Source organism: Gossypium hirsutum, chromosome A03 (genome assembly GCF_007990345.1).
Source record: "Gossypium hirsutum isolate 1008001.06 chromosome A03, Gossypium_hirsutum_v2.1, whole genome shotgun sequence".
NCBI classification, from domain to species: domain Eukaryota; kingdom Viridiplantae; phylum Streptophyta; class Magnoliopsida; order Malvales; family Malvaceae; genus Gossypium; species Gossypium hirsutum.
Window position 1 is genome coordinate 72,452,588 of NC_053426.1, and position 14,841 is coordinate 72,467,428.

At 35.4% G+C, this 14,841-nt stretch overlaps 2 protein-coding genes across 2 annotated transcripts; both read right to left on the bottom strand.

Annotated features, from left to right (window-relative positions):
- Window positions 1–504: 504 nt before the first annotated feature.
- Window positions 505–3,968, bottom strand: LOC107910675 (probable splicing factor 3A subunit 1). Its single transcript, XM_016838616.2, has 3 exons — window positions 3,783–3,968; window positions 1,257–3,504; window positions 505–1,137 (listed from the first exon to the last, which is right to left on the bottom strand). Exons 2-3 carry the CDS (start codon window positions 3,438–3,440, stop codon window positions 868–870), a joined length of 2,454 nt encoding a protein of 817 aa, XP_016694105.1. The 5' UTR covers window positions 3,441–3,504; window positions 3,783–3,968; the 3' UTR covers window positions 505–867.
- A 981-nt stretch (window positions 3,969–4,949) lies between these two features.
- On the bottom strand, window positions 4,950–8,712 carry LOC121219982 (aldo-keto reductase family 4 member C10-like). The gene is made up of 4 exons (XM_041098918.1): window positions 8,622–8,712; window positions 8,126–8,477; window positions 7,343–7,597; window positions 4,950–5,503 (listed from the first exon to the last, which is right to left on the bottom strand). The coding sequence occupies exons 2-4, from the start codon at window positions 8,345–8,347 to the stop codon at window positions 5,243–5,245; spliced, it is 738 nt and encodes a 245-aa protein (XP_040954852.1). The 5' UTR covers window positions 8,348–8,477; window positions 8,622–8,712; the 3' UTR covers window positions 4,950–5,242.
- Between the last annotated feature and the right edge of the window lie 6,129 nt (window positions 8,713–14,841).

A 14,841-nucleotide genomic window follows, 5' to 3' on the forward strand; every position in this document is an offset into this window, starting at 1 on the left:
GCACCAATGTCTACCATGAACTCTATCTAGAGACTAGCCACCCAACCAATGCTGCAATTAAAACAAAAACAAAGAAATAGCAGCTTTAAAAAGAATCCGTAAAAATACAAGGAAACACAATTGCTTCTACGCCATTGGAAATGTCAAATGACAAGCCACCGCCACCAGCACCTGCGGTCCTGAAACACCACCTGTGATAGCTTCTCAGGTTTCACATAACAACATCCTTGACCATGACTCCAAACAAATGGCTTTTCTGAAGTGAAAATGTCTACAGAATCAAAAGATATCATTGCATCAATCATCGTTGACCAAATCCAATAAGAGTAAACATCAGAGAAATTTGCTCAGAAAAGCCTTTGGTGAGTGGTGTGACATAGTCACACAACTGGGAGATGTGCTGCTCAGCATAATCTATTCAAACTTTTTCCTGGGCCAAGACCCAAATATCACACTATTTGCCACGATATATAACTTAACAAGACACTTTCATGATCACTAACATGGGCAAAATATGTAGATAGTTATATTAGTGGTAAACCAAGTGCAGATTCATAGGGAAGCAATAATTGGTTGTTGACATAACAGGGTAACTTGTCTCCCTAAGCTAAAGGATGCCTATACTTCCATTGCCCCTGAGAGGCTCGCCAAAATGCCAGATCTGTAGTAGATATCAGACTTGCCATCAGATTAAAAGAACAAGACATGTTTTAACTATAGCAGTAATATTATGATAGTAATCCTAGTAGTACAAGACCAAGCCACTTTAATCTCCAAAATATAACAACAAAGAGGATTGAGATAAGAATCCCACGATAATTTTTAAGTTCCCACTGGAAGCTTGGATAGCCTCGTTCAAAAAACTCATCACCTCTTCCTCCCACCACGTTCCCTCAATGAAAGAGCAAGCGTTTCTCCTGCTCCAACATTGTAATATGCAAGGGTCATATTGTCCTTCAGAAACCCAGCTTTTCCACTCAATTTCTGCTTATTTGCAGGAAGCTGAATTTCCCCTGCAATTTTCTCCTTCAAACTGCCAACTGTTTCAGATAAGGCCTGCACAGTGATCTCAAGAAGTTGTCCTTTGAGATTCCCTTCATCAAGGTTGGGAACAGACACAGTAATGCAAGCAGGACCCTAAAAGATAGAACCACCAATAACAATCAGAGGATAATAAATTAAAGATACCATGCGACAAATATGTTAAAAGAAACACAAAGAAACAAAACTTGGGAAAAAGCAACAGCTCCCCATACCGGATGTTGAGCAAGAAACTGATCTTCTGGAACAAGCTTGGCATCATCAAGTTTCTGTCTTTTTGGCTCTGGCTCATCAGGAAGTGGTGGAGGAGCTTCTTCAGGTGGTGGTGGTGGAGGAATTCCTTGAGGCAAAGGTGGAGGTGGCTGCATCATAGGCATAGAAGGTGGTGGGACAGGAAGTGAGGCAAAGGGTCGAGGAACTGAGACAGCAGTAAATTGAGAACCAGGTGGAGGGGGCACAGGCATATTAACTGGGTTCATGGACATTGTTGGAGACATTTGTGGTGGTCGATTCATCATCATGGATTGTTGGCCAGGTGCCATCTGCATAGGAGGTGGTGCCTGACGCATTGACTGCATTACTGGAACACCAATTGGACGAGGTTGAGGTAACGACATAGGAAGCCCCCCACTAGATGCGGCAGAATATTGGGGAGCATTTGGAGGAACACGAGGGAGGTTTAAAGCTAGTCCAGGAGGTGGGGGGAGGGGACGAACAGATGGGACACCAGGTCGAGGAGGAGGAGCAGCAGGACCAGGAAGGTTCTGTGAAATGCTGTTAGCAGCATCATTTTGATCTTCTCCCATGATGGTTTGAGACATAGCCTGGTTTGCGGTTCGTCCAATGCTTCCAGTGTGACCATCCCATATAACCTGTTTTGGTTGCTCATCTTTCTTTTTCTCAATTTCAGCCTTGACAGCATTAGATACTTCTTCCTCAGTGGTACCAAAGATATCAGGACGTGTGCGTGCAAGTCCCACAATGTTTCTAGATATCTCATCATCCTGAGCAAGAGTTGTCTCCCTAATCTTCGCAAACATCCTTTCTTTCTGCTCCTTGTACTTGGGATCAATTAAGGAAATTCTCATGTGTTCAGACATCTCATTAATGGGAATTAGCTCACCAGTTATTGGTGAGACAACAAACTTGGTAGGATCTCTTTCAGCAGTGATTCTCTCCTCAGGCCTCTTCCAGTTCTTCACAATTCTCATTGGTGGTTCAGGGTCCTCATTTACCCTTATATCCTTCTTCTCACCATCATTCTCTCCAATGCTAGCAGCTCTCATGCCTTCCTCAACAAGCTGTACCTCTTCTTCATCCATTTCCATTTCCACCTCCTTTCCAGGCTCAACAATCTCATCTTCTTCCATAGCAGTGATCTTGCTCCTCCTTATTACCTCCTCAATGGTCATTGGGGGAGGTAAGTCCTCGTCCTCGTCATCAGCAAAGTCTATAGTCTCAACCACAACAAAATCATGCCAATCAATCATTGCCATTTGCATTCTCTCCTGCTCAATTTCATCCTCAGCTTTCTGCCTTGCCTGCTCCTGCGAGCGTTCCCATTCCAGCCGGTGCAAGCACCTCTCAAGCACAGTTGTCATATCAACAACACTCTTCCTCAACTTTTCTGTCAAGCCCTTTGGAGGCATCAACACTTTGGAATATGCATCAGCAAGTTCAGTGAAAAAGGTAAACATACTGTGAGTAGGCCTTAAAAAATTGAACTGGGGATTATTAATCTCCCTACTGGTCAACCCAGTCAAGAATGATTTCCCATTTCGTGCAACAAACTGTGCAGTCAGCTTAATAATATCCAACTCTTCCCCTGTAATCCCTTCAGGAAGTCTAACAGTATATTGGGCTGCTTCCGGTGGTTCAAGATTCTTCCGCACAGGCAGTCTAAACAGCGAAGCGGGATCAGGCTTAGCTACTGCCACTACTGCATCATTCCCATCTGCAGCTGCAGCTGTAGCAGTCTCAGCTGGAGCTGAATCAGCAGACTGCAATTGCGGCTGCTGCTGCTGGGAGTTGGGCTGGTTCTGATTCTGAGCACGAAACTCAGACAACCTATGTTGATAATAAGCATGGTATGGATCTGAACTAGTCAAGAAATTGAACTTGACATTGTTAGCGTTATTAGCAATGATTCTTTTCTCGAATTCGGGTCCATTTTTGGCAACAAACTGAGCAGTTTTATCAACAATATTTCTAATATCAGGAGGAGGATGAATGATTCCAATAGTTCTAGTATGAGTTGCAACTGAGTTAGCTTTGTTCTGTTCTTCATTCGTTTGAATCTCCTCATTTTGAGCCTCTGGCACCTGAGATGGAGGTAATGGGCCTAAATCCCCATCAGAAGGGGGTGCCGGAAGGGGCAATATTGGCATTACCCCTGGCATTTTCACTAGACTAACAAAAAAAACCCTAACTTATAGACGAAAATTAAAATCAACCACCATGAACCTGCAATTAACAAATTTTAAACAAAATAAATCAGTCTATTCCAAAAACTGGTTGAAAATCTATGAAAATGTTAGGGCACAAAAATAAACGGTATAATGAAACTTAAACTTGTTACGTCCTTTAGGTCAAATTTCTTACGAGGATTTTCTTCTAAAAGAACTAATAAATTACAGATTGCAAATCCAGAAACCGAAAATTCGTAACAAAAACATCGCCACCGATCAAAGGGGCATAAAAAGAGAGAAATTAATAGAAGAAAAGAAAGGCGTGAAGCTAACCTGAAAATCCCCTTCCGTCTCTTTTTCTTTAAATCTGCGCTGCGAATCAGAGGAAAAATTTTATTATGGAGGATTTCAAAGATAAGAGTGTTTAAGAATGAGGGCAAACAGAATTTTTTCCAAAAAAGGAAGGATGGTGGCGCATTAGGGTTTATAACACGGTAGGCTGGTAGTTGGCTCGTTGTTGAATATTTAAAGCCCAAGCCCTTTTATAAATGGTTTAAATTCCCATTTGGCCCCTAAACTTCATGCATTCTCCCAACTTGATACTTAAAGTTTTTTTTTCTAATTTAGATGTTATTTGATAAACCGAAACATTAAGTATTGAATTTTATGAGTGGAGAATTTACATTATAAAATCATGTTAATAAAATTTAATTATCGAATATAATTATGTTTTCTAATAATAATAAATTTTTATGTTTGAAATTACTTATTTTATATTTTTAATCTTAAGCTCCGTTTGTTTGCCAGTAAAATATTTTTCGAAAAATGATTTCTGGAAAATGATTTACTTTTCTGGAAATAATTTACTTTTCTAGTGTTTGGATGAATCTGTGTAAAATATTTTCTGTTGTTTGACAAATTTCCTAAAAATAATTTTCGAAAAAACTATTTTTACATTATATTAATAAATTTATATATATTAATAAATTTATATTTTAAATTATTTTTACATATATATAAATGATTTATTTATAAATAAATAAATCAAATTAAATATATAATCATACTCAATTATTGCATTGTTCATTCTTTATCCGGATTTGTTGCATTGTTACTCTAGATTTAGATAGAGCTTCATACTTCATCCGGATAAAGTGCTCAAAAACTCCAACAAATGTAACTTTATAAAGAGGAACAGAAAATCAGAAAGAAAACCATTTGTTTGACTATATAGAGCCAATAACTTATGCATGAACTCGAATGTTTGATCACATAAACAACATTTTACAAGAGAACAGAAAAGATACACGACAAATGCACTTAAATGGGGGCATGCATACCCATGTTACGCTAGTGCCTGAAAACTTACCTAAACAATGCCCAGAACATCAATAAGCTTACACCTTGCAGAGGAAACAACAAATGCAAAGAAAGATTATAGCACTACAATGGAATTTTCTCCACCAATGAAAATGGCTATTTCAAGCAAACAAATGGCTCTGAGTTTTAACTGATTTGTGCATTCATGAAGCTAAGAAGAAGAGCACAAATGATGTTTTACAAACAAAACATGTTTGCACACATATATATGAAACACCATTTGTTCATATAAAAAGTAAAACCTGCAACTACAGATCAATTACAATGTTCTTCTCTTTGACTTTCTATCCATCGTCAACAAAATCAAAGTTATGCTAATGATGGCGACGCAACAGCAAATATTATAACCGAGTAATGACATGATTGAATGTAAAACCGGGACATTATCCTTAAAACAACATGCTCACAACATATTAGGCATTGAATACAGCGTCATCTTCTATTGCTCGAACAGCTTGAAGAGGACCACTACCAAACATGAAGCCTCGATCGGAGAGATTGTTCAAAGGACCATCGCCATATAAACATACCTGTGGTTCAATCCGATTCAAGCGCTTCCACTCATCATCTGACAGAGACCAGTTAAATATGTCAATGTTTTGCTTTATCCTGTCGGGTTTTAGGCTACATGGTAGAACACTGGTTCCTCTTTGAAACCCCCACCATAAAATTACCTGCAAACAAGCAAAGCAGACGGACATGTCAAGAACATATTCAGACATGGATACGGAGATACAACCTTCCAAAAATCTTTCAAATACATGGAAAAACTGAGAAAAATTAACATACCCACATCGGACTTAGAGTCCAAGTAACATAGTTCTAATAAAAATGGCTGTTATGATCAACATTTGCTCTACCATAAATGATCGTGATCCTGATGAAGTTGGTTCAGCATGCAGCAAACTCGACAGCATGCAGGCCATGAAGACCAAGTCATGCAGGAGCTGCTGGAACGAGCTGAACTATTCCTATTTTGTTCATCTTGTAATCTTAAGTTAATGTAATGCACTTTAGTTCATTTAGAACTATGTTAGGTTTATGATTGATGTAATTTTGATGACAATTGAGCTGTTAAGTCAGCTTTGTTTAAGTGTGCAAGCTTAGTTTTTCAAGTTTCAATGTATTAGTGGTAGTAGGTGATGATTAGGTATCATTATACAGATTTTGACAAGCAAATTGCTTGGTTTATGTATTGGCATTATGCCATTGTTCAACCTATGAATGAAGTTTTAGTTTGTTCATCAATTTCTCCCTTCATTTTTCTTAGCTTTTCTTCCTTTCTCTTGCTCGAATTCTTTTGTTTGCTCAACAAGTCTCGAGACTTGCTCAACAAGTCTGCACTGAATCTGTTAGTTTCAGTTACAGCACCAACAGATCCTAAATGCTCCGAAAATGACAGACATGCTAAATAACCCACAAATTTGGATTCTTGTAGTTGTAAGTTTGATAAGAAAACCATGCACTATATATATGAAGTTTTAAATACATAAGATATCCCATGCCAACCATCATGCTGATGTTAAAAGAAAAAAATCCTTGGGCCAATCCTGTTGCATATCTCATCGCATTTCCAAACACATCTATTACAGCCCAATCATGATAATACAAACATATATACTCATAAAAGCATAAGACTGTTCCTTGCACAGATAACTTTAATCAGTTGTAGGCTTCCCTTATTATATGGTGTTATTTTGTTGGGACGGAGTTGAATGCAACTCTTTTTCTCCAATGTTCAAGATTTGTGTTAGTTCTGTGAGTCTTTTGTCCACTTTGCTGAATGCAAGGTTATAGCATCTGAAAGATCTAAATTCGGCTACTAGAAAGTAGTTGGGCATACAAGACTGACCTAGAGATTCAACAAATTTAACCATAAGCATACGGGGAAGAGTTGGGTAAGGAAGCCCCTCCCTCTTTACTTTTGTTGTGAAATGGCAACTAGTCTTAAATTGTTTCATAAAGTCTGACACATTGATGCATATAAGTGAATCCTATAATATGGATTTTTGTTTTCTCCCACAAAAGATACTGATATTCCCAACTCTTCTCAGTTTTGTTTCTGCTAAAAGTATAGATTTAGTTTTGATAGATGATAAACACAAGCTCTAACCGAGCTCTTGTGTCAGGTCAGCGAATAGCTCTATGTTCAAGTAGACCCTAAGCAGGACGCATCTAAATTTTGTATCCATAAGCATTCATTATATACTTGCGCATTTCAGACACCGGTAATAATATAAAATAGTTCAATTGTGTTTATTATTGTACCTTCCACCTTATATCATTTTGACATTCAGAAATGATCCCATAAATCCGAAAACAAAGGGATAAAATAATTTGTCAGTTACCAGGATCAATAGGTTGATATTTTACATCAATGATGAGGTCAACATACTGTCAACAAATTTGAAGTTGTTCATTAGCCTACTTTAGGTCCGAAGAAACACAGAAAACGGAAGGTAGAATGATAAATAAAGTAAAACTAGAGATGATATTGTTAATAAAAGGTATACCTGCTCAGTTGTCTTTTTGTGCCTATCTGCTATCTCTCCAACAATTGATAATTTCAGCATCGGTCCATGTACTGATCTAGACCTCCAAAATGAAATCCGAGGAGTTCCGAGTTCATATTCCCCACCCGATCTACTATCGGACACTCCAGGACTTGAAGTAGGTACTTCCAAAAGCGTATGCGCCGATACATGGATACACTTCATTTGGCAGAACTTCACCAGCTCATCTTGCCTCCAAAAAGGATGCAACTCCACCTATAAAAAAAATATGAATTAGTTGTAAAACTCAATGAATTTCGCCAGATATGGGATTCAAAAAACAGAAAGAGATCAACGAGAACAATAAAGGTCAATATCTGGAAAAGTCTTACGAAATCGAAGTGACAAACAAAACGATGTGCATCAACTACAACATAAACAAATATTCTAAGTCCATCAACTAGTAAAGTTTGCCTCAAATGTTGCGGACTCGCATTCGAACATTGTAGAAAGGACTGGAGCTCACCAACTCCGTGTTCTTAGCTAGGCAAATATATTTGGATCAAAAAGAGAACTTAGAAATCATCTCAAATTAAATGAATGCAAGCAAAAGTTCATAGATTTATGCTAGCAAATTTCACATTTGAGTCACCAACAATTATTCCAATGACTACACATCAATCAACATATGGACAAATATGTAAGCATTCCTTTAATTTCACGGTAAAGTTCTCAACAAATCTACAAAAAGATCGAAGACTGTAACAAATGTAAAGTTAAAAAATGCGTGAAAATCTATCATACCTGATTAACAGCAAGTACGATTTTTGCGAATTTAATCAATTCTTTGATCTGATGAACACCGAAATTGCTAACACCGATAGCTTGAACTAAACCAGAATCGACTAGGCCTTCCATGGCCTTCCATACCTTCTTGAGGCGATTCAGAAACTGCCTATGCTCACTCCCAGACTTCAAAGGCGGATCAGTTGCATCACCAAAACCAGAGCTCTCAGGCCAATGCATCAAATGAAATTGATGCCCACATTGAAGCTTAGCACACGACTGATCCCCATTATCAGTAACCGTTTCGAGGCAAATCGAGCATGAAACAGAGCCGAAAGACTTCCCTACATTTTTGCAATCAACACATCGCCTGAAATACAGAAAATAAAAAGCATAAAAAACTTACAGAACAGATGAAGAAGGGAATTGGATGAAGAAGAAGAAGGAAGATGAAAACGGAATAAGGAGAAAGAATATGGTGGAGGGGAGGAAGATATTCTGAAAAATGTCTTACCGATTAAAAATCTGTAAGACATTTCCCTAAACTACTCATCTCATTTAATGATACTCATCTCATTTAATGTGTTTGTAAAAGATTGTACAGTAGGAAAATATTTTCAGCCAAACAAACGAAAAGCTTGAAAAGTTTTTCCTGAAAATATTTTACTTCCAAATAAATGCACCCTTATTAATATAATATTAGCTTAACTCACAAATTGCTATTTAAATTATACCTTTTTTTCCTATCTTGATTCCTAATTTTTTCCTCGTCAAATGTGGCACCTAAACTATTTTTTTCCAAGTTGGTATGTTCATTGGGCAAATTGTTAAGTTTATTTAAAAAAAAAAACTTAACCCATGAATCAGTACCTAAATTATGTATTTTTTTCTCATTTTGATACCTAAATATTTTTTTGTTACAAGTGGTATCTAAACTACTTTTGTTCAAAGCTAGTATCTCTTATAGTTTAAGTCTATTTAAAAAAATAACTAATTAAAAATTAACATGTGACAACAAAAGACAAAAAAATATTATTTCTCTTGTATATATGTTATTCTTTTTTTTTTCTTTAGAATAGGACAGATGGTAGAACCGACCAAGCCACCAATACTTGGTTTGACCAATTCTTCCAATTCGATCAAATAAATTATTAAAAATTCATAAAAATTAAAAATATGTAAAATAGAGGAAACCAATTCAATTTTTTTAGCTTGGTTCAATTAGTCTATATCTGTTTGCAGTTCAACCCCTATCTTTGGACTGGTACCTAACCAATTCTCAATTCAATCGGTCGTTTTGATCCAATTTTGAAAACACTAGTTATAGTTGATGAAATTACTTTTTTTATATTGCCAGGTCAAGTAAGAAGGCAATGAAGTTCGAAAACATGATTAATCATTAACATCTCAACTTTAGGAGAACAAATTTCGAGCATCACTGGTATTGTGATGCATTATAAAAGAAAAATAAAGAAAAATAAAGGAAAATAAAGAAAAAGAGAGAAATAATGTAAAAGAAAAAGAAAATAAAAGAATTATTTTTTAAAATTTTATATGATATAGAAAATTATTATTGGATGTAAATTTTATATTGGATAGAACATTTTGTATAAAATCGGTAATAGAATTATGGTTGAAGTACCACTTTTGATAAAAAATTGTTTAGGTACCAAAGTGGGAAAAATGCATAGGTTAGATACCAATTTATGGGTTAAGTCTTTTTTAAAATTAGATTTAACAATTTGACTAATGAAAGTACCAACTTGGGGAAAAATAGTTTAAGTACCACTTGTGACAAAAAAATTTAAATACCAAAAATAGAAAAGAGTATAGTTTTTGAACCAATTTGTGAGTTAAACCTATAATATTTTATATTATTTTAGATAGCTTTAGATAAAATTAAATATAATAATTTGAATTTTTAACAACAAGTAAAGAGACAATTTATTTTGGATATTGTTTTTTTTTAAATAAATTCAACTTAATCTTTCAATACTAAGTTCTAAACAGCTACTTTCTTACTTATTCTATTTATTCAAAAAAAAATTAAACTTTTTTTGAAAAAAATGAAATATGTTATGGTTTTCAAACATATAAAAAATTAAATGTTGATTTTCTTTCAATGAAATGAAACTTTTCAATAGTTTATCAAATGCAAATGTTTGAAATCATTTTAATATATTATTCAAGTACTTAACATTTTAATGGTGTGGCAACTTCATCTAATAGTGAAGTCAAAAGTGTCACGTGAATTGGTTAGGGATGATAAAAAAATCAAACTCGACAAATTACGACCTGATTCATTCTAATATGACCAAAGTTTTTTTTTTATAATCGGGTTCGAGATGAGGCGAGTCTAATTATAAAGGAGTCATGTGGTAATCAAGTTTTGGGAAAGCCTATCTTACTCCAAAATAATTACCAAAATATCCTTTATATAATATATATTAGCTAGGTTAGCTGTAGGACCCCAAAATATATAAGGTTAGATATATTAATTAACTAAAAAATGATTTAGGGTGGGTTTGGACGGGCAATCGGGTGGGTTGTGGTGCGGTGCATTTAACTTATTTTTTATCTCATACTACAGTATCACTACAGTATCTAATCTCACCACTACCGTTATTTTTATACTTATTGCAACTAAACGCATTGCCCATCCAAACTCACCCTTAGTCTTGATGGTTAAGAGCTTAGTTTATTCCCTAGAGATCCTAAGTTATATCCGCTCCTCTCCCATTTTTTTCTTTTTATTTTTAGCAAACTAGGATGAAAGTCAATCTAAAATAAATATTAAATGGAGTAGAAAATAAACAAGTGTGGGTAGCATCTTAATAGTTAACATTCTTTCTTCTTTCCTTGAATCCTATGTTCAAGTCACACCAAACTCTTCCCCATTTCAGATCGAGATCCCCAATTTACATATCGATTTTGGAAAAAGCTACAAGAGTCATTAGGTACTCATTTGGATTTTAGCACTGCCTTCCATTCGTAGTCTGACGGGCAATCTGAGCAGGTAACACAAATATTGGAAGATATAGTAAGGGTTGCATCATCGAATTTCGAGGCAGTTGGGAAGAACATTTGCCCTTAGTCAAATTTTCCTACAACATCAACTTCCAATCAAGTATCCAAATGGCACTATATGAGGCCTTATATGGTTATAAATGTTAAACACCTTTGTGTTGGATCGAACTAGGTGAAAGGAAAGTTTTGGGCCCCGAGTTAGTGCAAGAGTCCGATGGGAAAATTAAACTGATACATGATAGGCTAAAAGCTGCTTTTGATAGACAAAATTCGTATGTGGATTTAAAGAGGAAGGACATTGAATATAGTATCGACGATCAAGGCTTCCTGAAAGTGTCCCATAGTGAAAGGCGTTAGGATTCGGTTAAAAAGGTAAGTTAAGTCCGAGATTCATAGGACCATACCAAATCCTTAAGAGAGTTGGTTCAGTTGTTTATAAACTAAAATGGTTCAGTTGTTTATCAACTAATATTACCTCCCGAACTGGATCAAATCCATGACATTTTCCTTGTCTCCATATTGATACGATATCTGTAACGCCCTGTACCCGAGACCGTCGCCGGAGTCGAACACGAGGTGTTAACAGACTTAATTCATTACTTAAATAGCTCAAACAATTTATTTTTAAAATTTTCAGTCAAGCTAGCAATCTGCGTCACAGTTGCTTAAAAATTCATATCTCGAGTTCCAAAACTCGAAATCCAATTTTGTAAATTTTCCCTAAAACTAGACTCATATATCTATTTACTAATTTTTTTCTAGAATTTTTGGTCTAGCAAATTAGTACATTTTATTAATTAAAGTCTCCCCTGTTTCAGGGTTCAACTGCTCTGACCTCTATGTATTACGAATCAGATATCTCCTTGTACAAAGTTTCAATGACTATTCTGTTTATTTCTAATAAAACTAGACTCAATAAGGAATCTGTACATATAAATCCTGACTTATAATTATCTTTGAACAATTTATGGTAAATTTCCAAAGTCAGAACAGGGGATCCAGAAATCGCTCTGGACCTGTTTCACAAAATTTAAACATCTCATAAAATATAACTCATATACCTGTTTTGTTCCATTCATATGAAAATAGACTCATAATTCTTCAATTCCATATTTTATTTATCATCTAATTATATCTCTACTATTTTTAATGATTTTTCAAACTCACATCACTGTTGCTGTCTGAATCTATTTTATGGTAAATTTTACCTATGGTTTCCATGGATTAGCTAGCAATTTAGCATACATAACACCAAATATGATCATGATTAGCCATTCCAATGGCTAATCATTACCAAGCATTTCCATACCACTCAATAACCATATCATAAGACCATATATACAAAATGATTATAATGCTATACATGCCATACTCAAAATATACAAGCATTATGCCAATATGGTATACGGATATGTGAGTGTGCTCGACCGTTCCGATTTCCGAGCTGGTGTCACACTACAAGGAATGAAAAGGAAGTAACAAATGCTTAGAAGCTCACATGCAAATAGCAATAACAACTATATACGCAACATAAAATCATTTGCATAATCATACCGAGCATCATATCACATTCATTTGTCATCTTACCATATTGTTGTTATATCGAGTTTTCAACCCGAGGGTTAAGTACATACTTGTTCAAAGTATTCATTCACAACACTTACCAATACGTCCCTTTCATCTCGGAGTATTCCTCCATTTGAGTAGAATTTTACCCGTTGAACACATCGGAATATAATTCGGATACATGGAAAGTTTGCACATAAGTGCCACATATGTAGCCAAGCTACCATGTAACCCGCCCATAAGTGAACTCAGACTCAACTCAACGAGCTCGGATGCCTAGTTACATCTGTGACAGCCCAAAATTGACCCTAGTCGGGAAGTGGTTTCGGGACCACAAAACCGAGTCTTATAAATAATTAAAGATTATATTCTGTGTTTATGATGTGCGTAAATGCTTGTGTGATAGTTCCATATTTAATTTGTCAGTGTTGTGGATTTATTAGTAGGACTTATGTGAGAAATTTAGAAATATGTAGGCAAGTGTTTCAAGTGCATTAATATTATGTGGGAAAGTGTTTGTCCTTGCATGTCAAATTAGCCAAATTAAAGCATAGTGGCTGGCCTGCTATGGGTGGAAACATGTCCCAACATGTTATGCTAGTGATGTATGCTAAGAAAAATAAAATAAAGAGCATGGTAATTAAACAATGAAAAGGAAGGGTGATGAAAAAAAATGGTCTCATCCATACCCCCCTTGTTGCCGTGAGTTGAGGAAAGAAAAAAAAAAAAAATGTGTTTCATCCTTGAACACCTTTGGCCGAATAGAGGAAAGAAAGGAAGGGAAGAGCTTGAGAAAATCGGCTATGGTGGTTTGCTAGACTAAGGTATGTTTGATGTTGTTCTTGAGATGCTGCATGTTTAGTAGTTGACTTGAGTTCTAAAACCCATGGTTCAATTTTGTGGATTGATGATGATTTTGTGTTTTGCCATTGATGAGTGCTTGAGCTTTTTTGATAGTTGTTGATGAAAAGTGAAAGATATGTTAAAGATTAATATGTTAAATTAAGGGCTTGGTAAGCTAGCTATTAAGGTGAAATGCTAATGTTTAGTATTTGATTTGGTAATAATCTGTTTGGGGACAGCAGCAGTAAGGTGATTTGGAAAATCGCCATAATTTGTAGGAGTTGAATTAGAAGCTGACCTGAATTATGCCATTAAAGCTTGAAGAGTCTATTTTCTTACAAAAGAAACTATAAAAACAAAAGAGTTACCGATCTTGAGATATTTGAAGTATTGTGGGGCTGAGTCAAAATGACTACTAGATTCCCTGTTCTGTTTTTAGGAAATCATTATAAATTGTACAAAAATGATTATAAGATAAAATTTATATGCTTAGACTCCTTAATGAGTCTAGTTTCAAATGAGATCAAATACAACACATTTTGAATTCTGTAAAATGAGAAATTTGATTCGTAGTGAAGAGTGGTCAGAATAGTCAAACAGTGAAACAGGGGAAACTTTAAGAAAAAATCTGGTATTGATTGGCCAAGCCAAAAATTCTGAAATTTTATGGATGGAATATACAAGTCTATATCAGGGAAAATTAACGGCTAGTGATTTGGAGTTTTGTAGCTCCAGTTATAAACAATTTAGCGACTACTGCTCAGGAACAGCTCGTAGTGAATATGTGATTTTGTTGTAAACATTAATGAAATTTGCCAATGAGTTATTTATTGACTATTATAAAGCTTACTATATCTATGTGTGTGAAGGTCAAATCAATATATATATTATTCTGAAAGTAATACTTGAATAGTCGATTAATGACTATTTTTAAATTTTGTTGAACTTAAGCTCAAGAGCAAAAGGGAACTAGATCCGATAAAGGCAAAGAAAAGATCACTGAGTAGTCGAGTTGGAACCGTCTTACCCAACACAAGGTAAGTCATTAAGCATGTAGTGGTATTATTTCAAATGGTCATAATGTTTATGTATTGATGCTGATGGAATGAATAAATATACATATATATATGCATGTACGTATGTGATGAAATTGTTGAATGAAAAGAAAAGAAGGTAAGATGTACTGAGTTGTTGATCTCGGCACTAACGTGCGGGTATAACCATTTATGACCATGAGATTGGCGCTAAGTGCGCGGGATTAAATTGTACACAGCAGCTAAAGTGTGCGATTTGACTAT